Source organism: Trachemys scripta, chromosome 2 (genome assembly GCF_013100865.1).
Source record: "Trachemys scripta elegans isolate TJP31775 chromosome 2, CAS_Tse_1.0, whole genome shotgun sequence".
In the NCBI taxonomy this organism is placed as follows: Eukaryota; Metazoa; Chordata; order Testudines; family Emydidae; genus Trachemys; species Trachemys scripta.
Window position 1 is genome coordinate 225,668,957 of NC_048299.1, and position 27,880 is coordinate 225,696,836.

A 27,880-nucleotide genomic window follows, 5' to 3' on the forward strand; every position below is an offset into this window, starting at 1 on the left:
TTCCAAATATTCCTGTTGGTTGATTAGTTTAATTTTCCAGAGAAAAATGTACTAGTTTGTCAGGTTTTATTCAAAGCAAATTATATCTCAACTGCCCGTTCAGACGTGTAACTCTGCAGGCTTGTGCATTTTGCCGTTCAGTTGGGGAACTGGGGACTACTACAGGTTTTACATGAAGGTGACCCTTTTATCATTTCTGAAAAGCTGTTAAGCGTAAGTGTTCCCATATGTACTCCACAACAGGTGCTGAGGGTGTGTGGATAACCCTGACTTCCTTCCTCAGGAAATGAATCATGTTTGCTGGCATACATGTCAGCGATTTACTTTTCAAGTCCTGTGTGAGAACGTGAAGATCTGGGCAACAACACGATATTAATATACATTTATAAACAACAAAAATGTAAGTATTAATTCTTATCTTTTTTATTATTAATCACTGATCTTTTGAAAAATCTTGTCATCCATAACCAGGAGCTTTCCTAACTACAAGACTTACCCGGACAAACTTGAGTCAATAGATGGTGCAGGGAAATTACTCACAGGAACTTTCCGATACTTGGTGCAGTTCATTACGGTTATATTAGGGGAAGTCCTCCTACACCTACTGTAAACCACTAATATAATTTATTTACACTTTAAATTTATAGGCTTAGAGTACTGTAGTACTGTGGTAATCAAAAAACTAAAACTTGTAGAAATACAGCATTGGTAATCATTTCAATACTGTACTAACATAGGAAATGTTGGCTCAGCTCAGGTGGCTGGTACCCTGGCTAATCTGGTACTCTGAATAATCAGTGGCCAGTGCCTTCAGAGGGTGGTAAAAATAATAATTCACCACGCCAACTGTGCAATGCAATATATTGAGGGGGGAAAGTCCCCTCCTGATCCTTGCAGGCAATCAGCTTTCTACCTGAAGTATGAAATTTGCTTCCAGATGACTTCTGTTTTTTTTTTTTTTTTTTACATCTACACAATTCTGTCAGCTGAAACACATGGCGAACTAGCACAAATGGCAAGAATATGGATGGCAAGCTCCAACATGCATGCTTAGTAAGGAGAAAAGTAATTCCCCCGAAAGCCTTCAAGACAATCCATAAACTGCTCTATAAGATATTTTAATTGCTGGCACAGTAGTACAATTTGTATTTCCTGATATTGATCCAAAATGAATATATAACTGACCTTTTGCTGTCAGCATTTAACATGCTTTACACTAGTGGTTCTCAACCAGGAGTCCGGGGCCCACTGGGGGCCCCTGAGCAGGTTGCAGTGAGTCCACCAAGCAGGGCCGGCATTAGACTTGCTGTGGTCCAGGGCAGAAAGCCATAGCCCCACTGCATGGGGCTGAAGCCTGGGGTTCCAAGCCCTGCCACCCAGGTCTGAAGTCAAAGCGTGAGCAACTTAGCTTCACAGGGCCCACTGTGATGTGGGACCCCGGGCAATTGCCCTACTTGCTACCTTCTAATGCTGGCTCTGCCTTTTATATGCAGAAAAACAGCTGTTGTGGCACAGGTGGGCTGTGGAGTTTTTATAGCGGGGGGGGGAGGGGAGACTCAGAAAGAAAAAGGTTGAGAACCCCGACTTTATAACATCTGACTATTCAGAATTCTTAACTGGAGTTTCATACTTCATAATCGTAAAACGTATGGTATCTGATGTAAGTAACGAAACAGAGACACTTCACCCAAACTTTTCCAGTACGTTTTCCCCTCTGGTAACCTTTGTAAGGTTTAGAGGCAACTTACAGAAGTCCATTATAGACATGGTACAATCAATAATCAAGTTTTAAAAAGGTAAATTCAATTACAGATTTTTAATGCTTCAAACAAGACCAGGTTACCTGATTCATAAGTCATAAACCCAGTTTCTTTTACTTAAAGTGAATCTTAATGGCCATGGAAGTAGATAAACGGAGAGCACCAGAGACAGAAGTTCTGTTTTTAATCATGGAACATACTTAGTATGGGCAGCAATATCACCAACATGCTTGAAATTCTGTTTTGAAGGTGATATTTCTGTGATGGAGAGGACAGCTCATTCTCTGTGGTCATTTAATTCTTGACCAATAAGGGTGCTCTTTTGCAGTAGATACCCCAAACTATTAACAAAGGGACAGAGATCACCAATTCATTTCACACAGACCACTGAAAAGCCAATTGGCTTCTTCTTTTGGTTTCTACCAATTTTGGTGACATCTGAACCTGGAAAGCTGACGCGAAAGAGTCCCTATTCCATTAGGAATCCAATGAGCCTTTTAGTATCTCCACCCATGCCTTTCACATGGTAAGTGAAAAAGCACATATTCTTGTGCACCACTTAACCAACAAACATTCTGAAGTAGTCCAGGGCAAAACTGATGTGACACTATGGTTTGCTGTTTTATCGTAACTGTCTACTGTGTGGACAATTTTGCAGACATTTGAGGTTTTCCATTCAAGTTGTGCTTGATTAGGACTTTAGATACATACAGGATGCATCTGTAATGATTCCTACCTTGATTATGTTACACATAAATACGTCCAATTAATTAAATAAGTTAACAAAAATAGGAAACAGTATTTGAATTCTTACCTGTGCTATTGTTCCCTAAAGTTCCTTGATTTCCTATCATCCCTTGACTGCCCATCATTCCTGGCTGAGGTATCACTGAATATGGACTACTGTTTCTTATCGGTGGGAATGGTCCTGAACCTGATGGGTTTTGCAATGTGATGTCGAGTGGTAAATTCTGGTTTGGTAATAACCTGCCCAGTTGTCCTGCCCGTGGGTTATTAAAAGCTACACCAGAGAGAGAGGAAAAGTGAAAAAAACAAGGTTACAAGAATAGAAACTTAACTTATAAAAATACATTCTTCAAACAGAGTGGTTGCGATATACAGCGTTGCATGCGCATATCATTCCGTAGCTGTATTGGATATGCCCCATCCAGACAGCATTACAAAAAATGCGAGGAACGACAGGTAGTGATTTGTATTTTAAATAGTAAATGGTGTAAAGTTAAAATAATTTACTGAAGTACAACTACAGCATACGTGTACTACCAGGTGATGTGTGCTGCACTGCCAAACAACCATATCGCTAAAAGGACTGTGGCTGAAAACAGAAGTGCAGATGTCAGCCTGAGGCAAAACTGTTATGAAATTCAGAGTTTGATAGGCTTCAAAACTTTCCCCATATAAACTGTATCCCCAAAGGCACCAAAATCCGTGAAGAAGGCCTCTGGCTGTATGTGGTCATTTGCTGATACTGTTACTATCCCTCCTTACATAGAATTTTTTTTTTTTTTTGCCATGAGTGAATACCTGTACTTTCAAGGTTCAGCAACAATTATTTCAGGCTGAAGTCTTAGTACTATACCACCAGTGACAACAAAACTACCAGGAAAATAGTTTTCCTTAAGTTCACTTCTAACTACTTTAACAAGTACATCTGAATTTCAAGACATTCCAACACATCCTATTTCTTAAAGAAACTTACTTGTCCATTACCCCCACCTTTTTTGTGAATCTATTCCTCTGCTGGGGCTAATTTTAAAAGAATTTTTGCTTTAAAAATCAGCCTCAACAGAGAAAAATGCATATAGGTTTTATTAGAAAGGTGAATGTCAACTCTTCAAAAGAAAGCAACTCAGGGACAGTTATTCTTTGAGAGATTTTTAAAAGGACAGCAACTACTTCCTAGAATCTACTCAAGTGGTTTCCAGCTGTGCTCTGTAGACCCTCTTGCTGCTCACATGGTACTGGCTCTTCCTTTCTTGTTACCTGCATCACACATATACTGCTAAAATACATTAAATATTTTCCTAAAATTATTTTTTCCATATAAACATTTTCAGCAACTGCTCCAGGGACAGTCTCTGACTGTGGATGGCAAGAAGTCATCCACAAAACAACTTCATTTTGATCGAACCACACTACAAGAAAGCTAGAGAACTTCTTATTTACTCCAAACTATAGTGCAGACATTTATAAATCTGAGAATTCAGATGAAGTATTATTAAGCTAGTTTAAAAAAATCAGAAACATCTTACTACAAAAGGTGTCTAACTTGTCTTTCCTCTTTATTGTGTCATATGACAGGAAGCACCTGTGTGAATTATTTTCTTCTGATGTTTCAAATTCTTTGCAGTAACTCTTTTATATAAACCTAAGGTGAGTCAAAACTTTGTCCACAGTACCTCACTCCTGACCATCAGATCCTGAAACACCATATTTAACATCAGTACAAACAAACAAACAAACACACCAAGTTTGGTTACCAGAGAGACCAACTGGCCCTACTGATTTAAGATGGTTGGGTACCACAAAGTCCAACTCAGAACTGAGTCAAAACCTGATTTCAATAGCAATCCTAGGACACTTGCACTCTGAGCCAGCAAAGGCTTGAAATAATGCAGACACGGAGAGAGGTGTTATGAATGCAGCTTTATAATTAGCCAATGATAATAGAAAGGAAACACTGGCAGCCCAGAAGGAGAAGGGGGCTGAGGGAACGCAATCAGATTGAAACTATATGTACTATTGTTAGTCAGCCACAGGGAAAAGTTTTGATGGCATTTTCTTCCTGAAAAAAGTTGCTGGATCAGGCAAATTCTAGTGGCTACAGTCAATTTTTTTAAAATAAGTATCAATGTATTCTTAAGTATTGTAACAAAAAACCTCAATAAAATATTACAGGCAATTTCCAGAGAAATCTGATGAGGTTCAACAAGGACAAGTGCAGAGTCCTGCACTTAGGACGGAAGAATCCCATGCACTGCTACAGATTAGGGACCGAGTGGCTAGGCAGCAGTTCTGCAGAAAAGGACCTAGGGATTACAGTGAACGAGAAGCTGGATATGAGTCAACAGAGTTGCCAAGAAGGCTAACTGCATTTTGGGCTGTATAAGTAGGGGCATTGCCAGCAGATCGAGGGACGTGATCATTCCCCTCTATTTGTCATTGGTGAGGCCTCATCTGGAGTACTGTGTCCAGTTTTGGGCCCCACACTACAAGAAGGATGTGGAAAAATTGGAAAGAGTCCAGCGGAGGGCAACAAAAATGATTGGGGGGCTGGAGCACATGACTTATGAGGAGAGGCTGAGGGAACTGGGATTATTTAGTCTGCAGAAGAGAAGAATGAAGGGGGATTTGATAGCTGCTTTCAACTACCTGAAAAGGGGGTTCCAAAGAGGATGGATCTAGACTGTTCTCAGTGGTACCAGATGACAACAAGGAGTAATGGTCTCAAGTTGCAGTGGGGGAGGTTTAGGTTGGATATTAGGAAAAACTTTTTCACTCGGAGTGTGGTGAAGCACTGGAATGGGTTACTTAGGGAGATGGTGGAATCTCTTTCCTTAGAGGTTTTTAAGGTCAGGCTTGATGAAGCCTTGGTTTGGATGATTTAGTTGGGGATTGGTCCTGCTTTGAGCAGGGGGTTGGACTAGATGACCTTCTGAGGTCCCTTCCAACCCTGATATTCTAGGATTTTGAAAAATAACTAAATGTTTTTATTAAAATAAAAACTCTTTTGGAATTGAATACGATTTAACATGGATTCTGTATTAGTTTTGTAGGTGTTTATGGCACGACAAAAAAAAAAAAGAGGAATCCACTCACTATTTCAGTGCACATGTAATTTTCTCTATAATACTTAAATTGCAAAACTAGGCAGATGATTCCAGGGGACATTGATGCAAGAGCAGGCTGGGGAGAAACCATATTTTGTGATATTACCGGGTAAGGAAAACAGAACTGCCTGGTTTACAAAACTACGGGGGGGAGAGGGATAGCTTAGTGGTTTGAGCATTGGCCTGCTAAACCCAAGGTTGTGAGTTCAATCCTTGAGGGGGCCATTTAGGGAACTGGGGTAAAAATCTGTCTAGCGATTGGTCCTGCTTTGAGCAGGGGGTTGGACTAGATGACCTTCTGAGGTCCCTTCCAACCCTAATATTTTATGATTCTAAAACCCAATATGACTTCCTGGCTCACAACTGCTTTGCTGTTGTGCAATTAGGAGCTCTGGAAACAGACTTAAAAGGTGCAGGTGTGACTGTGTCTCCAAGGTTCCTTTCTGCAATTTAATACACAGAAACACTTAAAATATAATTTTATTTACATTACAAAGTAGAATAAAATAATAATATCTAATGTTCCTGTGAATGAAACAACTTTGGTACTGCGTAAAGTTTGAGCAAGTCATGTCAAATACATGATTTTGCCTAAATAAAAGCTGAAGGAAGTGTGATGTCAAAAGCAGACATTGAAGGGCTAATGTCCTAGTGAAAGGACAAAAGATTGGCCATGAAGGGGCCACTTAGGGATCTGGGGCAAAATCAGTACTTGGTCCTGCTAGTGAAGGCAGGGAGCTGGACTTGATGACCTCAGGGTCCCTTCCAATTCTATGAGATAGGTGTATCTCCATATATTAGTGGTCTTTGATTTTGGATCCTCATCCGGAGATACCTTAATTTCTGAAAATTTAAATCTTGGCTAGGAGAACCTTTTGGAAATGTGCCACTGCACGTCCCTTTAAAAAGAGGTCAGGTAAGAGGAAGTAATGTCAGCCAATGCAGACAGTTAACTCAGGAAAGCCACCAGGTGTCTGGACCACATGGGAGGGGACTGTCAGACCAGGACTGTCACACAGGATGCTATTAAGACTCAGGAAACACAAAGACTTCTCTTTGAATTATGTACTGCCTAGGATAGTCTTCCTCCACTTACCAAAGTGAGTATATTAAACACTGTTTAAACCACATCCACACCATGACACAAGACAGGCCCAGAAGAGAAACCAACAGAACTCCACTGGCCATCACCTACAGTCCTCAGCTTAAACCTCTCCAACGCATCATCAGTGATCTACAACCCATCCTGGACAATGATCCCTCACTTTCACAGACCTTGGGAGGCAGGCCAGTCCTCGCCCACAGACAACCTGCCAACCTTAAGCATATTCTCACCAGCAACCACGCACCGCACCATAACAACTCTAACTCAGGAACCAACCCATGCAACAAACCTCGATGCCAACTCTGCCCACATATCTACACCAGCAACACCATCACTGGACCTAACCAGATCAGCTACAACATCACCGGCTCATTCACCTGCACGTCCACCAATGTTATATATGCCATCATATGCCAGCAATGCCCCTCTGCTATGTACATTGGCCAAACTGGACAGTCACTACGCAAGAGGATAAATGGACACAAGTCAGATATCAGGAATGGCAATATACAAAAACCTGTAGGAGAACACTTCAACCTCCCTGGCCACACAATAGCAGATGTAAAGGTTGCCATCTTACAGCAAAAAAACTTCAGGACCAGACTCCAAAGAGAAACTGCTGAGCTCCAGTTCATTTGCAAATTTGACACCATCAGATCAGGATTAAACAAAGAGTGTGAATGGCTATCCAACTACAGAAACAGTTTCTCCTCCCTTGGTGTTCACACCTCAACTGCTAGCAGAGCACCTCACCCTCCCTGATTGAACTAACCTTGTTATCTCCACACTGATATATACCTGCCTCTGGAGATTTCCATTACTTGCATCTGAAGAAGTGAGGTTCTTACCCACGAAAGCTTATGCTCCCAGTACTTCTGTTAGTCTCAAAGGTGCCACAGGACCCTCTGTTGCTTTTTACAGATTCAGACTAACACGGCTACCCCTCTGATACTTGACACCATGACACAAATTGACCCAAGGCAAAGCATTCACAAGTACAAACAAAATGTTAGTCTTAGCTCATGAAAAACAGAATAGGGAACACATAATAATGTAAACTAAGAAATAAATTTGAAAATTGACTTCTTTGGCTTTTGTCACGTAATATATTACATTTAAATATAATGGTCAGTAGTGTTAAGTATATATCTAGCTTTTAAAAAGAATGTTAAGAAAGTTTTGAAGGGTTAAAAATGTGAATTTACCTGACGGGAGATGCCATTGGTCTTGAATAAATACGTGTTTAGAAAGTTTACAAAAATCCACAGAATGGTTCCAGTTTATTAAATAAATGGGTATTTTAATAATATGTCTAAAAACTATATTTAGGAGGTATTTAGAGCCCAGTCTATACGGGTAAATATTTAAGCAGGATTTAAAAAAACAAACCAAAAACAAACCAAACCAAAAACCAGGTTTATCTCAACTTTCATTTTTGATAACACACCGACCTTACTTGCAGTAATTATTTTTCACAATCAGCTAAATATTTCACTTACAACATTTAATTTCACTTATAGGGACATTGTCAACTTGAAATTGAGTCAATTAAAAACAATTGGTTCAAATTCAGTGTAGGTATTAAACTTGGCCATAAGTCCTGCTGAAAGTTTTGTAATTTTAGAAACACATTTTCCTATTTATCCTAATAAAAAATTCCTCCCCCCTCCCCCATTTAATTGTGGGAAACAGTAAAAACAACTATACAGAAAATGCTGTCAAATGTACAAAGTTAACAGGCTGGAAAAAACAATATATTATTATTGTTATTTATAACAATAGCAGGTAAAATATTTTCAAACAGACATGTGAATTTTATTTTAAAATTGAGTGTCCCTTTAACCCTTCAAAAGGACACTGACTTTCAGCACAGTGCAATATTTGGGTTCCAATTGATCAGGACAGCAGATGGCGCTGTTGTGTCAATGCAGATCTGAAATAGCTCAACTGCCTACTTCACGGCCTGCCAGCCCTTGGGGCATCATTGCAAAACCTACATTTTCATCTGACAATTTCATACACTTGCATTACCAGTTATAACACAAACTCACTGCTCTGTGAAATCCTCATTGCTGGTTTCTGGGTTCCAACAGATGTGCCAGGGCTGTTTTCACCTGTGAGCTGCATGAGGTCATTGATGATGGCTTGCTTGTCGACTGATCCAGCTGAAGCACCAGACCGGGTATCTGGGAAAAGCTGTGGTAACTGACTATTCTGTAGATCATCCAGAATCTCCTCCAAGTTATCCAACTCACTGCCCGGCTGCAATGAAAAGATAGCAGTTTGTTCTCCGTATAAACAGTAGATAGGGTCCAATCGTAGCTCTTAGAGCCAGTGGAGCACTGAGAGGAGAGTGAATACCTGTAGTGCCTGAGAGGCATTAGGTATTGTCTCCAAGGAGCCTGGTAAAGCGATGGGGGTTGGGGGAGGACTCACAATACCTGTAGAAAAGGGGTAGGGTGCACTCCCTCCAGTGTTTGCCACACATAGCCAGTCAGCCAACCATCCGTTTAGGTTACTTAACTGTGCCAAGAGTCAGAGCTGTCCCCTTGGGTACGGCGAATTGGGGACTGCTCAGGGCCCCACGTTTTGGGGGGCCCTGAGAGCCAGTGTGATTGGCCGGCGCATTCGGTCCCAGAATTGATTGATTCATCACTTCCACCCCAGGCCCTGCACCCCCCAAGGACGGCCCTGCCAAGAGTACTGGAACTTCTCTCTCAGCTGAGGGTCAGAGGGCCTCATGCACAGGTGAACTGTGTACTGTTCCCCCAGCACCAAGGCAATGATAATTTGGCAGAGAGAGAGAGAGAGAGAGAGAGAGTTCACAGCGGTGGCAAGGATGCTGATTTGTGTAGATATAACAAATAATAAAGTCCTCACAATCATATTGCTACTCTTTTTATGACTAAGACACACTATAGAAAAATTACTTTATATTTGACTAACAAACCCTCAACATTCATATTTTCCTTGCTAAGCTTAAAAACGGAATACTGTGCATAAGCTAAACATTACAGCTATGTAGAAATTAAATTCAAAAGAAATTGGCAATGAAATGAAGTGCTGTATATTAAACAGCTGCTAATTAGTTACTAGATTTAGGAGTCTATCTTGCTCTAGTTATGCACACAACTCCCAAAAACATCAGTGGGAATTACCTATCTGCGAGCAAGAAGAGAACAGACCTCTAATTAGATTAAACGTCTACAACTAAATTCAGTTTACTCAAAAAACCTCCAGAAAATTAAAATCCAACAGATAAACATAAAAGTTGAACAGTGCGTTTTTCTTGGAGGTGTCCATTTCATCGATTTTAGCATTGCTTAACTCCTTCTCTTCCATCCTTAAACATATGTAGTTAAAATTCTTCACACACAAACTTTGAAAATTGTTAAAAATTATGACCTCCTATTCTAGCATTTTCACCACAGGAGACTTTAAAATCTTTGGATATATTTTGTATCACAACATATATACGAGGCTTCTCCCAGGATCAGGACCTTTCTTAGGCATTGTACAAACACAGAATACAGATTCAGTCACTGCAGTCATTTGAAGGGAATACAAAAACAGACAGACAGACAGACAGACACACACACACACACCTTTTATATACAATTCTTAATGTAATATTTCCTCCCTTACTATTCCTCTAAATTGTGAGCCTATACACTTATTCCTAGATTTCTTGTAGGTGAATCACAAAGTACTACCGTCTCCTCCTCCAATTTCCACCCATAGCCTTATAGATCAGTTCAGAGAGCATGATCCACACAAAAGGAGTGGTGTGAAAGAAGGGGGGGTGGTCAAATTTGGGAAATATAGACAGGAGCGTGGTCAAGGCTGGCACTGTTGGACTGGCTGAGTGGGTGGGGAGCAATGTGATAAGAGATGGAGTATTAGTAAGGAAGGCAGAGCTCTGAAGAGCCTTGAACTTGTTATGGAGGAAATTGATGAAGAGATACAAATATGGGGCAGGCAAGGAAGTTGATTTTAGAACCTGCATTTTATATGAATTTAGGGACAGGGGGGAGAAGGTTGAAAGAGTCATGAAGGGAGCAATGATGGGCATCATAAATATCAGAAGGATGATACAGTATACAGGGGAATTAAGACATATGGCCTTCATTAAATAAAATTCTTGTAAACTGGGGGGAAAGTTTTGCATGTGCAAGTTGTATTTTTGTTCTTTTAATACTCTGGCTACTATAATTCTGGGTTATACAACAGGCATAACAAAAGCTTGGGATGAAAACATTGGATCCAATTTAGTCACAAAATGTCACTCTTCCCTAGAAGATATTTTCATTTCCCCTGAGGAAGAGGCAACGAAAAACCTGGTAAGGAAAGGCCAATGATAACAGATGTCTTATAACAACGCAACTAGCTAACTACCCCTTTTTGTTGTAGTGTAATCAGTGTTGCTGCTTTATTTTCACTTTTAACTGAGAACAGGTTTCAGAATTACCAGGCCAGTTTCAAAGATAAAAACAAGACACTACTGTTAGAGCCAAATTCTCCCCTCACATGTGTACAAAAACCCTTTGATATCCACCCTCAAATGGCACCACATGTGAAGAAATTGGTGCAAAAAATCTCTAATTGGCTGCCTTTCATAGGATTTCTCCACTGATTTTAATTCTGTACTCAATTTACTTCCTTAGTGGCCTAGTTTGAACTTTAGGTAGGGTACAAGGCACACCTTAAACTCCCTATGTAACAACAATTTCAAAAGTGCTGTTCCCAGGGCCGGCTCCAGGGTTTTGGCCGCCCCAAGCAGCCAAAACCAAAACCAAAAAAAAAAAAAAAAAAGCCGCAATCGTGATCTGCGGCGGCAATTCGGCAGGAGGTCCTTCACTCCCAGGCGGAGTGAGGGACCGTCCGCCGAATTGCCGCCGAATACCTGGACCTGCCGCCCCTCTCCGGAGCGGCCGCCCCAAGCACCTGCTTGAGAAGCTGGTGCCTGGAGCCGGCCCTGGCTGTTCCTGATACAGCTCTGATGATCACAAGAGAGTCAAACTGTGTACAGAAAACCTATCTTTACAACAAAGCAATGACACTAAACCCCACAAAGTACTAACCCAGTCATACTTAAAAATGGTCACAAGTATTTTACAAAGCACCTTTCCAGACAGTACTGTATGGATGAACAGTGTTCCAAAGCTGAAATTAACTTTGTTTTCATCTACTCCACTAATACCAATGTTTCTTTTGTAAAAATAGATGCTATTTCATCTTAAGCATTTAAACAGTTTCAAAATATATTGGTCTATAAGCACTATTGTATCAACTTTAACCCCTGCTAAGTCCTTCCATTTATCTTAATGGAATTTGGATCAGACCCTAAATATTTCATAGTCAACGTTTTTGTGGTTCCCCTCTTGTCTGCCGTGGGCAACAAGGCCATTTCTTCTCATCATTCATGAGGCCAATATCATATTTCCCCCACCATCATGTGAAAGCCGCCAATAGGGGCCTTTTTAAAAAATTGGGATTTTCATGCTGGGAGGAACTTTAAAATATATTGTTCCTTAAAACCATAAAGGTGACTACACCTCTACCCTGATATAACGCAACCCGATATAACACGAATTCATATATAATGCGGTAAAGCAGTGCTCCGTGGGGGCGGGGCTGCGCACTCCGTCGGATCAAAGCAAATTTGATATAATGCAGTAAGATTTTTTGGCTCCCGAGGACAGCGTTATATTGGGGTGGAGGTGTATTTGTTAATTATTTGTTTAGCATAGACAACATGCTCATTGCTGAACAACATACAAAAGTAAAAAGTCTCTATCCCAAACAGGTTATAAGTTAAAAGACACAGAAAAGACAAATGACTGGGGAGTGAGGTTGGGAAGGAGGGAGAATCTTTGTGGGGGATGATTTAGGGGTGTTCACTTACACCCAAGGATGCATACACTCATAAAATGAAGGCTGTGGAGCTAAGAAAACTTGGCTCTCTCTGTTCTCTCTCTCACCCTTTCTTCTACCAGCTGCACCACTTCCCTTCTGCATTTCTACACTCTCTAAACTCTGGAATACAATGCTTCGATCCTGCCTCCAGCCCATGCAGGAGTCTGCCTGATCCTCAACAGCCAGACTTCTTTCCCTGCCTTATACTTTAGAACAGAGCTGCTTCTGATCTCTACCAGGAAATCTCCACCCCAGTCACAGGGAAGCAAGGGTCTAGCAGCGGGGTAGGCAGAGCAGAGTAAGAAGATAAACTGGGTTGGGGGTGGGATTGATCCTGCCCAGGAGTCCTAACTCAAGTCCCTTCCTTTCTTACACAGCATTCCCTAGCATCCTTCCCTGCAAGCCAGGAACCTAGTGAGTCCCTGGGGCTTGTCTATATGGGGACACTCAGGAAAGTTAAGATGAATTAACTAAAGCTGTGACGTTATAGGCATAAGTTAGAACACATTTTAACTTCAGACTCATAGACTTTAAGGCCAGAATGGACCATCATGATTATCTGTCTGACCTCCTGCACACTGCAGGTCACAGAACCCCACCCACCCACTCCTGTAATAAACCTCTAACCTCTGCCTGAGCTACTGAAGTCCTCAAATCATGATTTAAAGACTTCAAATTACAGAGAATCCACCATTTACACCTGCAAGTTACCCGTGCTCCATGCTGCAGAGGAAGGTCAAAAAACAACCCAGGGTCTCTGCCAATCTGACCCATGGGAAAATTCCTTACTGACCTCAAATATGTTGATCAGTTAGACCCTGAGCATGTGGACAAGACACCCCAGCCAGAAACCTGGGAAAGAATTCTCTACAGTAACTCAGAGCCCTCCCCATCTAATGTTACATCACCGGCCACTAGAAATATTTGCTGCTAGCATACCATTGCATGCAGTTTCATCATATCATCCCCTCCATAAATTTATCAAGCTCAGTCTTGAAGCCAGTTAAGTTTTTTGCCCTCACTTCTCCCCTTGGAAAGCTGTTGCAGAACTTCACTTCTCTGATAGTTAGAAATCTTCACCTAATTTCAAGCCTACACTTGTTGATGGCGAGTTTATACCCATTTATTCTAGTGTCCACACTGGCTCTTAACTCCTCTCCCTCCCTAGTTCTTATCCCTCTGATGTATTTATAGACAGCAATCATCTCCCCTCAGGCTTCCTTTGGTTAGGCTAAACAAGCCAAGCTCTTTGAGTCTCCTCTCAGAAGGTAGGTTTTCCATTTCTCAGATCATTCTAGTAGCCCTTCTCTGCACCTGTTCCAGTTTGAATTCATCTTTCTTAAATATGGGAGACCAGAATTGCACATGGTATTCCAGATTAAGTCTCACCAGTGCCTTGTATAATGATATTGCCTTGTACTGTATAATGATATTTTCCTGTCTCTACTGGAAATACCTCTTCTGATACTCTCATTCAGATGATCTTAAATCTCCTCAAACTACAGAAAACTATGGCCACTTTACTTCTGAATGACAGCATCCACACAGAGGTTTAATGCACTTTAATGCTATGAAGTTAATGTGCATGAGTTAATTTGTCTTAAATTTCCTGAATGTCCCATGTAGACAAGCTCCAGAAGATGTAAAACACCTCTGGGCTTGTCAGCATTCTAAGGGTTAAGACTAAAAGCTTTACATGTACAGTATTTACTGTATCTTTTTCTTTTATCTTTTACCTCATTTCCTACTCACAAAAGTCACTGCTAGATAAATCAAATATCTGGGTCCCTCACATTCTATCTCCTCCATCTTTTGATCCTCTGGGCTTGCCATGAAGTAACAATGTAAAATTTGTGGCAACACAATCCTTTCCATAGGAACAGACTAGGTCATAGGCCTATAATGATGACAACTGCAGGACCAACCAGGAAGGGAAGCATGTATGCTGCCATTGAAGATATTTATGTTTCATTGAGGGTTTTCTCAGGTCACAGGAAAAATAGTAACGCATTATTCCAGATTGATGCTGTGCCTGGATCTCCACATTGTGACAGGATTACAACAGTATTGCACTGGCACCACTTGTCCCTAACCGTTAAATCCTATGTCAGGTTTGCTGTCTTCTGTCTTTCTAGTGGTGGCATGTTAATCTTTTTAACCTCATCTCCTATAATTCACATCCTACCAGAAGAATGACCTTAAGTAAGGCTGGAAATAGGTTTGCAAAGCTGTAAGTAATAGGTTTCAGAGAGGAGAGGCTCCCCTTTAAAGATTTAAAAGTTTGAAACTGAAGCAAAATGTTCTTCAATAGTTGCAGCCAAGAGGAGAAAGGATGGTTTTGGTTAAGGAAGAGGACTGGGACTGTAAGCTTTGGGCTCAGTTCCTGGCCCTGCCACAGACTTCCTGTGTGATCTCTTTCTGTGCCTTGTGATGATCAATTTGTCAATGTTTGTGAGGTTTCCTGATACTAGTGATGGAGACTACATAAGTACAATATCTATATAAAAAGAGAGACAAGTTATTTTGGCTGATTAGTATGTGCAGTAGGGAGAGACAATGTGGTCCACTGGTTAAAATAGGGGACTACAATAGGTGACCAGGGTTCTATTTCCTATATGTATGCCAGTGGTTTACTGTGTGATGTTGGATAAGCCACTTCACTCCCTGCGTGCCTCATTTTCTTCTTTTCAAAGCACTTTGAGCATATATCATGAAAGGTATTTTATAAATGCAAAGCACCTTTGTGCATCTTGAAAAAATCAATTGTTACTGAAGGACACAGTCTTAAAACAATATTTGAAGATCTGTGCATATTTGCATATTTAGTTACAATAGCAAATAGGCATTATATAATCACCTTGTTTTTCAGGGGCTCATCAAAAATTTGTAATGAGCAGTTTTAGTCACACACATATAGATGTAATTAGCAACTATCTTAACTCCTTTGTAGCATTTTAAACATTGTCCTCAGATTATTTGAGGGACTTGATAAGGTAAATATGAAACAAACACCAAGAAAGATGCTGAAAAATGTAGTCATATTTATGATATAAGCAAAATCTCTTTAATACATTATTTCAGTTCCAATAATATAGCTAATCAAACTGTTTCTTTTTTTTAATCACGGATTATGGAAATATTGCTCATATACCCAAAGTACAACATTTCTAATTAAATTCTGTTTTCATTTTCATGGAAAAGTGTTCATATTTTGACATTTGTATAGTTTAAACCTTAGGTCACCTATATGGATATAATCTACAGCTCCTAGCATTGCCAGGATATTTTCTGTCTACATTCCTCCAGATTTGGACCTGTCTGTGTCTTAAATATCTAGTAACAGAAACAAGAGAACTGTCTAAACACCTAATGCTACTCAGTAACAATAAATGATGCCTTATGAAAACCTTTTGTTTTAGAAAACAAGTCTTCTTTTCTCACTTACCTCCCATAATTGCTTAAATTGGAATTGCAGGCCATTTAATAGTGTATGGGTAAGATAATCATCATCACATTGAGAGGGAAAAATGGTATATAGACACTGGAAATATTTTCCACTATTTGAGAAAGGTTTCCTGTCAGTTGCTGGGCTCAGTAGACGTATACGTTTAAACACACTACCTAGAAGAATGCTATTTTTAGTATGGTGGTGCACTTCAAAGCATTTCCTGTTCAGAAAGTGTTACACTAAAAATAAAAGGAGAAAACGTAATGGCTCTTTTTGCATCAGAACACAAAGACTCCCCCTTACCCAGAAACCACTCTCTTATGGGGTTGCTTAAAAACTTCCTGTGACATGGCACAATGAAATGAATAATTAGTTAAAAATACAACATCCCTTTGGGGGGAAAATCTTAAATAAACCTGCACAGTAGGTAACAAAAGCACAAAGGAGGAATATATATACATATACATATAAATACATATAAAGGAGGAAGAAGAGGGGGAGGGAAACGACACAGGAGGATGGAAGAATTTAGAACAAGAGTCTGTGTCCTAGTCTTGTATTAAATAGTTCCAGCTTTGATCTAAATTTAGGTAATGAGCACTTCCTGTGAGAAACTGTTTTCCAAAGCTGAAAAGTTTTTGATGCTAAAATATTTTCAGTGATTTTATAATTGGGATAAAGTGGTTATTTATATAGGGTACTGGCTTGCAGTTAGATAAATGCTTACATTGTTCTATACTCATCACCACTTCCTTTCCTACTTAATGCTGGATTTCACTTGGTTATTCTGGTCAGGGTTTCACAGAGTCTTAAATAAGGTTTTGAAATTATCTTTAAAAAAAAAAAATCTTCAGGGATTCAGCGTTCTTACAAAACAACTGCTGCCATTTAGGGTATTTTTGACATCTCCTTACTTGCCACTCAACTAAACTTCAGTATTGCCAGCTCATGATTTTTTCATGAGTCTTGCAACATTTGGTGTTTTTCTTACAGCCTCAGCTCTGGTAGTCATGTGACTGAGAATCTCCGCTTTCACTATTATTTAAAAAAAAAAAAAAAAAAAAAGAAGTTTCTAGCTCCTATGGCTGTGGAGAAGAGCTTGAAAACATGAATATTGTAGGCTGAAAAACCAAAAGGAAAAAAAATCCAAAATTTATTATTTTTAAAAGTCTCAAGAGTTTTTGGACCCTGACGTATTTTTGAACACTTGGGATTGGCAATACTGAAACTTAAACTTCTTCACTGAAAGTTAGTATATTTACACATTTAAATTTAGTGGATGGATACCTAGCACAAGTCTCTAAGCAATTTCCTCTCCACAAAATATATACATTCACCATTGAATATATGAAACTGAAATTTTAATTAGTGGAAAGGATAGCAACCGGGAACCATGACAGTACCCTATTACCTCTTTTAAGAGCACCAGGCATAAACACTCAAATAATTCTTCTAGCGACTACCAGATGGTATATTCTTGTGCTAGTTGAAACTTGGAAGTTCTTCCTTGCATCCCAGTGTAAATCTGACATAATTCCATTGACCTCAGTGAATAACTCCAGATTTCCACTGGGATAACTAAGAAGAGAATTTGGTTCGGTACATTTGAAGTGGTTTATTGTTGTCAATTTGGTTTTAACATTCTGTACATCCATGATTTTTCTAACCTAATGAAGTATTAAGTTCTCATTTAGAATCCTATTGCTCCCATTCTAGCTATATTTAAGGCATTACAGAATATTAGCTGTATAGAGAACTGCATTAACATCCAGGCCCGAGGATTAATCACTAAGGAAATTAGTATAATTTGGCTCAGTTTCCCTCCTGAAGGGTACGAAGGATTGAAAAATTATAGTCACTCCTCAGGGATGGTAGCAGCTGTCAAGACTTATCCAAGCAAAAGAAATAAAGGCGGCTTAGAAAATGCTTAGTTGTATGTGCTCTGAACAGTGGGATAGTGCCCTGCTGTAATAGCATTTTTGGCTGCTGTGTTCCACGATTATTACCTTTTCTCTAGAACTGCCTATTGGTTAGAATCTGCTGACACAGCAGATGGTGTGCAGTGGTTTAGGCTTAGGACATGCGGTCTATCCCCCAAAATCAGGTGGGGGGAAATGGTAGACTAGAATTCCCCACAAAAACAAGCAAGCAAACAAGCAAACAAATCCACACCTAAGAATCAAATTAAATATGCACAATATAAAAGGAAAAAAAACACGAGTTTGAGAGAGTCATGCAGGTCTACATAATTTCTTAACTGATCATGATTTACAGAGTAAGGATTGAGGCACAAAGCATTGCCGAGGGATTAATGACCAGCTGGGAGAGTTGATGGCACAGGCTGAAGCTATGGATCATTAACCCAAGCTAGTCATTAATTCCCCAGGAATTGCGCTGTGCCAGAGCTGTTATTGCGATAACCCATTTTTAAAATAAATAAATAAATAAATAAATAAAACATATTAAAGGGGTTTACCTTTTGTGCAGTGTCATTATGTCCACGGAGCAGTGAAAACAGAATGATTCTGACTGCCACTCCTGCCACTGTACAGGATATTTCTGGGAAGTGAACCACGCACAGAAGCCAATAAAGTGTATTCTTCTGTTTTGAACAGACCCATCTATTTTACTCCTGTACAGACCCATCTACTTTACTCCTGGGCATTTTTATTTGGATTGAGTAGCACTCAGAAACCATGATCAGGATCAGTGCTAGTGCTGTGCATACACAGGAAGAAATGATCACTGCCCTGAGAAACTAAGAAAGGAACTGATGGTTGAATTTTAGAGCTTTTTGAGTTAAAAACTAATGGGGTTGAACAAGGAAAGTCCTTCTGTTTTGTGTCTCATCTACAGGTCACATTCAGTACAAGCAACAACAAGGCAATGTCTGAATCAGCCCTGCAAACATATCTTTGGGAAAGCATTCATTCTAGATGTGAGAAGTATAAATAAGCATGTGCTAAGAATTAATTCAAGGTATCACAGCTTCCCCCTATTCTAAGGGTACATCTACACTTACCGGAGGGTCCGGCGGCAGGCAATCGATGTTCTGGGATTGATTTATCGCGTCTGGTTTAGACGCGATAAATCGATCCCGGAAGTGCTCGCCGTCGACGCCGGTACTCCAGCTCGGCGAGAGGAGTACGCGGCATCGACGGGGGAGCCTCCCTGCCGCGTCTGGACCCACGGTAAGTTCGGACTAAGGTACTTCGAATTCAGCTACGTTATTAACGTAGCTGAATTTGCGTACCTTAGTCCGAAGTGGGGGCTTAGTGGGGACCAGGCCTTTGTATAGATGAGATACCTTTTTAGTGCAGTGTCATTATTCCTGCAGAGCACTTTAGGTATCAGAGCACCTTAGCTATCAGTATGTGGTAAATGTTTGCACATGTTGACTTTTGAATGGTCACTGCTGTAATTCAGTCTGCTTGCTATTCAGCCGCATTCACACCACTGGTCTGTTCTCCCTAGAAGAGTGATGATCACAACCTATTAACTCATTTGGGTAAATACCACCATTTGGAGCCAAGACTGGAACTCAGGGAAAAAATGCTTTACCTACTAAGCTACCGACACTCTCAATGGAGCTATGGAAACGGTGGAAAAGGGAAGAAATGCTAGATTAGAACATCTGATTTACACAGAAACATCACCCTTGTAAGAATGAATTATCAAATTTATCCAAGAGACTTCTTACCTGTTCATTAGGCTCAAAGTTTATCTCCTCCTTTTCTGTCTTCATAGCTATTAACTTTGTGCTACTGGAAGGGTCTGTTTTACTGTCCAACCGCTCCAGTTTTGGGGTTATGTCCGGTAAACCAATATCTTTAGTATCATCTTTATCTAGCAAGTAACGAAGTAGTGCATTTTCTTTCTTCTTGGGACTCACTGGTTCCTGTTTAACAGTGACCTCTGAACCAGGAGCTGTGCTATTGGACTCCTGGTTCAGTTCTTTGCCTGTGGCCTCTGCTGTAAGTTTGGCCAAGTCTACAGGAGAACTGCTGTCCTGCAAGAGTCTGTGCAAAATTTTATGCTTCTCCTTGAGCGAGGTTCCATGTGCTGAACCAGAACCAGATAAGCCTCCGGTGGAGTCCTTGTTAGCATCTCCCATAGAATTTGACAAGGGTGAAGGCTCCATCTGATCAGATTTGGTGGTCAGCAGCTGTAAGAGCTTTGTCTGGCTTTTGCCATCATGCAGTCTGTTCTGTCCATCAGGCCTCTCACCACTGATAACCTGGGGCACATTGTTATCATTACTGTCTTTCTGTTCTCCTGAATGGCAGCTGCTCTCTGTTTGTCCAGTTGTACCTTCTGATTGCTCCCCATAAAGTCCAAAACAGTCTTTAGAGTCCAGGCTTCCCATTTTGCTCAGTTGGGGAGGATTCATATTAACGGGGGAATTTTGTAAATTACCCATTTTTAGGTCAGGTGAAGCCAACGATGACCCTAGAGAAACTCCATGACCCTCACTGAGGGCTTGAAGTGCATTTAGGGAACTGTTGGTGTAACTATGGCTATTTCCTGTGCTGCTGCAAACTCCCACAGGTGAATGCAAGCTTCCTGCAGGGGAAAACTGACTGGGTGGAATTCTAGGACTTCCTGCCACTCCAGGACTCACACGATGCCTTGGGGAAAGCATAGAGTTTGGCTGCCCTGGGTTCATGCCAGGGCTGCTTTGTGAGGGACTATTCATTTTTAGTGCATAGTTACTACCCTGAGGAGTGGATGCTTGTATGCTTGACACATGGTTCATTCCCCCTGAACCACTAAACCTGCCTGCTGGCATGCCCATTTGTTCCTTTGGGCCATTTATGGCAAAATTTATATTGCTACTGATGGTCATATCCTGACCTGGGTTCCCACTGCACATGGCCTGATGGGCAGGGCTGCTGGAGCTAATTGGGTTCAATGTCTTCCCCATTGTTTGTCCAGTCAAATCCTGATTCATTCCACAGACATTTTGCTCTCTGTACCGTGAAGGGAAAAAACAACAGTCTATTAGCTAAAACGAAAGAGATCTTACAAGTTGCAATTACATTTTAAAATCTCTTAAAAATATGAGAGCAGACCTGCAATTAAAAATCTACAATTACCAGCATTGCTACACATGGACAGTTTTCAATGAACAACTACAGTATGTTTTTCAGTAGCTTATTAATACATCTATGGTTTAAAAGAAAAAAAAATTACACTTCAGTTAAATTACAAACAGTAGATAAAAGTAGATAGGTTACAATTACAATCTCTCTATATACCCAATATATCTCTTCCCTCAATACAGAATGAGTTCCCTTCCATAACTGAGGGAGGTTTCAACTTCTTAATTTCACCTCCTTAAAAAAATGTCCTAGAAATACATAGTTATATTTGTATTTATTTAAATACATATTTATAGGACAGCTGTGGCCAGCTGGTCACCAGAATTTTGAACTTCTGTGAACAAACCCTGCCATAGGCTTGGAGCTTCTGTGGTGTTTGCCAGCTAGGCTCCCAGTGAAAAGCAAGTTTAAAAAGTCACATCAGTGAGCTGCCAGAAATGTCTAAGCTGCTCCAAGTATGGGAGCCAAGAAAACTACTGGAAAAAAATTCAGAATGAGACGAGTGTGCCACCATTCTGGTTCTGGACAGATTTTTCATATGCAAGGTGGAGCTCATATCACAGAAGAGGGTAGAAAAAAGCAGCAGACAGAGAGAAAGGAAACTTGGAAAAAGTTCTTTAAAGAACAGCTAAGTAAAATGTAGACTAATTATATTCTGTGAGAATGCAAGGTTTTTTATTCTTCTGTTGTAAAAATTAAGCTTGTTAAATCAGACATTTTTTCAAGCTCTCAGAGCTTTAAAAGGGACACTGTCAGGTAGTTTAGATCAAAAAAATTTAGATTCTGGGGGGGGGGGGAAATACACCAACAAAAAAACCCAAACCACCTGGGTTTTCAAGAACAAATATTAATGGAAGTGTGTTCATTAACTTTTTAGTTTAACATATAAGCATTTTTGTTTGGATTTAAACATTCCTTTGCAGTATTTGCCCAGTGTAAGAACTTCAGCCAAACATTCAAACCTTGCAGTGCTAGCGCATGAGAACCAGGAAGAGAAGCTGACTACAAACCAACCCGTAGCTATTTTTATTAGCTAAGTGGAAGTAAACAACATAAATAGTAAAAACTGAAAGGATATTTAAAGCCTATCTTGCTATACCAAAATGTATAATTTTTGACCTGACAATTCTTCCTTAATTTACAACTTTGGCAGACACTCATGAAATATTAATCCAAACAAAACACGTTTCAAGTTGTTAAATAGCAGTTTTCAGTGAGGTGAGTGCAATTCCCAAATCCATAACTGCCATAAAATTGTTTCAGTTTGAATTAGATTTATAGCTGTATTCTTCTCCCTAAACAAGTAGTAACATAGATATGCAGTGAAACAGCATAGTGATGAAAAACCCTGACTGACTAACAGTTGTACATTGAATATGACACAATATACAAGTAACTTTAATGACCTAATTCATAATTTATTTTTGAAGTGATAGGCTCAGTGATTATTTACTCTTGAATTCAATACTGTTGACTTGTCTCTCAGGTTTTGGAGGCAATGCTTTGGAATTAGGATGCCATATATTAATGTATTTTGCATCAGAGTGTGTGGTTGTGAAATCATTACTCCAAGCACCAACATGATCAGGTGATGTGACTGTCAGTCTTGCAAAGTGACATATTTTGTGCGCCCAAAGCATGCTCTAGTAGTCACACTGCAGTCTTTCACACACAGCTATGCCCAGGCCCATGACACACCCTGAACTACAGGAATTTACCTCTGACGTTTTTAACAGGTAGTTGTGTCATGGCAAAGCAAGGCAAGCCAAGTTTCTGGTTTCCATCACGCAAAATGCACAGGGAACTAAAATACTAAAATTAAAAGCATGAGCTCAAGATAGATTTTGTGATATTTAACAAGAGTCCTAGAGGAGAAAATCCAGCATGCTATTTGCCTAGCCATTGAGCACAGCCTACACAGTCTCTTACTGCTTTAAGAGCTGATCTCAACAACTTTTATTTTGCTTTAATGGTAGCAGTGGTAGACCAGCTGAAATGTTGATCAGTCTAAACAATCTATACAATACAACTCTGTACTCTCACTATGTCTGTGCACAGAGTGGGGAAGTAAGGGAAAAGGCTTATTAAAAGTAACAAATATTACCTGTGAAGCATATGCAAGGATATTACAAGCTGAGGTTCACTAGTAGTCTGAGAACGGATGAGCTTGCTCTTCGTTTGGGCAGCAACTATAGTGCCATCAGACAAGGAAAATCGATAGACAGAACTGAATGCTAGTCCCTGCCTCAGCACTGTAAATAAGCAAACAACACAATTAATGAGGAACCATAATACAAGTAGATTATACACATAAAACCTAAATCCATCAGTAATGGCTGTTTGGTGCATCCTTATGGCGCAACAGGAGTTGTGTGATTCACTTTACACAAGAAGTAAGGGCTATTAACGAAAAAACGATGTTTTGAGGATTTTAAACATTGAGGTGCATGATGTAAAGCAGGGGTCGGCAACCTTTCAGAAGCAGTGTGCCGAGTCTTCATTTATTCATTCTAATTTATGGTTTCGCGTGCCAGTCATACATGTTAACGTTTTTTAAATCTCTTTCTATAAGTTTATAATATATAACTAAACTATTGTTGTATGTAAAGTAAATAAGGTTTTTAAGATGTTTAAGAAGCTTAATTTAAAATTAAATTAAAATGCAGAGCCCCCCGGACCAGTGGCCAAGACCCAGGCAGTGTGAGTGCCACTGAAAATCAGCTCGCGTGCCGCCTTTGGCACGCGTGCCATAGGTTGCCTACCCCTGATGTAAAGTATATACAGTAAAGGAACGAGCACGTGCTGTAGAGCAATCACATCAAGAGGGCAGATGAAATAACAAATCTGCAATATACCTGAGAGAGAGAGAATCCACAAAAGCAGCAAAACTAGAACTTGGGAACACACTGCATTTCAGTGGAGGAGAGGCCCAGAAGCCAATTCCTCCTTTGAGTTAGCAGATATGCAATATCTTTTCTTTAAATATTTGTCTAATTTCTTTTGCTCCTGTCATAACTATAAAGGGAAGGGTAACAGCTGTCCTGTGTTCAGTACTATAAAATCCATCCTGGCCAGAGACTCCAAAATCCTTTGCCCTGTAAAGGGTTAAGAAGCTCAGGTAACCTGGCTGGCATCTGACCTAAAGGACCAATAAGGGGACAAGATACTTTCAAATCTTTGGGGGGTTGGGGAGGGGAAGGCTTTTGTTTGTGCTTTTTGTTTTGGGTTGTTCGTTCGCTCTTGGGACTGAGAGGGACCAGACATCAATCCAGGTTCTCCCCATCTTTCTAAACAAGTCTCTCATATTTCTCTTGTGAGCCTCCTCTTTGGCTTTTTCCAGCTCCATCTCTCTTTCATGGGCCTTCTTTTTGGCTTTCTCTTCTCTTTCTCTCTGCTCTGTCTCGAGTTTTGTTAATTGAAGCAGTCTCTGATGTTTTCTTTCATTTTCTTCTGCTTCTAGTTTGGCCAGTTCTATTTTTTTAGCTACTTCTTTGGTAGTCATTTTCCTGTTTTCTTGTGCTGGGTCACCCCCTCTGCAGTTGACTGAAACTGGGAAGCTCTCAGCTCTGGCTGCTGCTGAGTTAACAGAGACTTTCTAACTAGCTACTCCCAAGGATGTAAAAAGAAAAAAAAAACAATTCAGCTTGTAAATTCCTTTTACCAGTCGTTTGTTTGCTCATTACTTGAACACTTCTCTTAACAAAGGACCTTGTTAAAAAAACTTAACACCTCTGCCTTCAGGCAAGGAGAGATAAGATATGCATCTACCTTCAGCTCTGTTTTCCAAGCAGCTAGAAGGAAAAAAAATCTCACTGGCTTTTGGGTTTAAAATGATCCCACCTCTGCCACCATGTCAAGGCTGTATCCCCACTTTGAACTTTAGGGTACAAATGTAGGGGCCTGCATGAAAACTCCTAAGCTTAACTACCAGCTTAGGTCTGGTCTGCTGCCACCATCCCAATGGATTCCCTCCCTGGGAAGCCTTGAGAAACCTTTCACCAATTCCCTGGTGAATACAGATCCAAACCCCTTGGATCTTAAAACAAGGAAAAATCAATCAGGTTCTTAAAAAGAAGGCTTTTAATTAAAGAAAAAGGTAAAAATCATCTCTGTAAAATCAGTATGGAAAATAACTTTACAGGGTAATCAAACTTAAAGAGCTCAGAGGACTCCCCTCTAGTGTTAAGTTCAAAGTACAGCAAACAAAGATAAACACTCTAGTAAAAGGTACATTTACAAGTTGAGAAAAACAAAGTAAAACTAAGACGCCTTGCCTAGCTTTTTACTTACAAGTTTGAAATATGAGAGATTTGTTTAGAAAGATGGGGAGAACCTGGATTGATGTCTGGTCCCTCTCAGTCCCAAGAGCGAACGAACAACCCAAAACAAAAAGCACAAACAAAAGCCTTCCCCTCCCCAACCCCCCAAAGATTTGAAAGTATCTTGTCCCCTTATTGGTCCTTTAGGTCAGATGCCAGCCAGGTTACCTGAGCTTCTTAACCCTTTACAGGGCAAAGGATTTTGGAGTCTCTGGCCAGGAGGGATTTTATAGTACTGTACACAGGACAGCTGTTACCCTTCCCTTTATAGTTATGACAGCTCCTCTTAGAATTTTTTCCCCATGCATATCACCTACTCCTCATGAAGACATCTTATGTAAATGTCGTTGCTATCCAGCCCTTTATCATATGTCCACCTCTTTTTTGTTCCTTGCTTAAATCGCCTGTAACAGCTATCCTCTCTGTTCTCTTTAAAAAATGCAGAAGCATCTCTAAAAGGGACACTTATCTGCATAAAAAAGCAAATATTAAAAAACCCCCAAAACATACGATGAAAGTTCTTATACAAGTTATTAAAATTATTATTAAAATTAGAGATGAGTCTTAGGCCTGGTCTACACTAACCTCCCAATTCTAACTAAGGTACGCAACTTCAGCTGCGTGAATAACGTAGCTGAAGTCAACGTACCTTAGTTCGAACTTACCGTGGTCCAGACGCGGCAGGCAGGCTCCCCCGTCGACTCCGCATACTCCTCTTGCCGAGCAGGATTACCGGAGTCAACGGCGAGCACTTCTGGGTTCGATTTATCACGTCCAGACAAGACGCGATAAATCGAACCCAGAAGTTCAATTGCCTGCCGCTGAACCAGCGTGTAAGTATAGACAAGCCCTAAGACACACTTCCCCAATGTTGGGGTTGTTTGGATTCATGATTTTGTTTTGATCTATAACACAGAGATATGCCGGGGCTCTTATGTTTGGATCTAGATCCGAATATCATCAAATTAAGCTTTGTGGCTCCAGGTCTCTAGTTGTGACCCATCTCTAATTAAAACTGAAATATTTTTAAAAAAGCAAAATCTAAGCATTTATGCTGTTTGCTTACATTTTTGCCCTTAGATAGTGAAACTAGATCAACCAGTTTCAATTTCTGATTTTCATGCACAATCTCAAAGCTGTTACGCTTCAGTAGCAAATATTATAGGGAATGTTTAAATGCCTACCCCTAATTGATTATTTCCCCAGAACTTTAAAAAAAAAAAAAAAAAAAAAAAAGTTTCTGTATCAGGTACCATCAAACATATTAGCTAAACAGCAACTAGATGAGATTTTGGAACTAAATCCTGACAGTCTCTCTCTCTCTCTCTCACACACACACACCCACTTTCTGTGTATTTTTATTATTATGAATAGTATCTGTCAATCCCTGAATTGTTTTCTTTTTGTATGCTTTTTAATTTTCCCTGTCATAAAGAAATGATTATCACCAAGCACAGTTTTCCAAGTGTGGCTTTATTACTCCCTTATACAGTGCTAGAAGAGTTTCTTCACACTTGTAATTCTGGTATGATTGGTTTCCTTCCCTGCCCCCACACTGCTCTTATATAGAGTGTGCTGCAAGGTTTGAAAGTATTATTTTGGCAGTGAGGAAACAGGAAACACAAGTTAGACAACCAGAAGAGCTTTGGCAGAGTAAAAATGTAAAAGAAAAACAAAAACCAACAACTATGAAACAATGCAAAGCAGAATTTCACTGCAAGGTATGTCATTGTTTAAATTTAACCTTTGGACACCACAAAGTTCAGAGCTCTCAACCTTAGCAGCACAGGCATACACCACATCAGGAAATTCCAACACTTCATGCCAGCAGGATAGATGTGAAATCACTATTTAAATAATTTTTTGAACTAATGCTTTAAGCAAACAAGAATGTTTCCGTAGTCCTCTTCCGGAAATGCCTTGTTTCTCACTTCGGCCAATAAAAGGAGAGTACATTTCAACGAAACCAGCCACACTTTGCATTTGTCACTGAGAATCAGCTTGAAAGACTTTCATTTTTGATTCTATATCCATAGTTCCTGTTTTCTGACAATGACCCAAAGTTGTATCTGGACTGAGTGTTCTCCAGGCATACACTCTTTTGCTCTGTCCCCAAACTTCAGCAAAGCTGTGACCTGATGAAGTCTAAAGAGTCTGGGCCTAATAGGGTGGCCAGATGTCCCGATTTTATAGGGACAGTCCCAATTTTTGGGTCTTTTTCTTATATAGGCTCCTATTACCCCCCCACCCCGATTTTTCACATTTGCTGTCTGGCCACCCTAGGGCCTACGACTACATTTCCTGTATGCCTAGCCAATGTGCTGTAGATTAGAATATTTTTTTAAATGCACAGTTTGTGAAACAACATGCCTGCTGTGT

At 40.1% G+C, this 27,880-nt stretch overlaps 1 protein-coding gene across 6 annotated transcripts in view; it reads right to left on the bottom strand.

Moving 5' to 3' along the window:
* Positions 1–27,880, bottom strand: part of NCOA2 (nuclear receptor coactivator 2) — a 279,877-nt gene that overhangs the window by 25,611 nt on the left and 226,386 nt on the right. For all 6 annotated transcript variants that reach the window (XM_034763070.1, XM_034763072.1, XM_034763068.1 and 3 more), the window contains 4 exons: positions 23,287–23,434; positions 19,781–21,050; positions 8,768–8,978; positions 2,575–2,781 (listed from right to left, as the gene is read on the bottom strand). In XM_034763070.1, the coding sequence (XP_034618961.1) occupies positions 2,575–2,781; positions 8,768–8,978; positions 19,781–21,050; positions 23,287–23,434 (1,836 nt within the window). The remainder of the gene's footprint in view (positions 1–2,574; positions 2,782–8,767; positions 8,979–19,780; positions 21,051–23,286; positions 23,435–27,880) is intronic.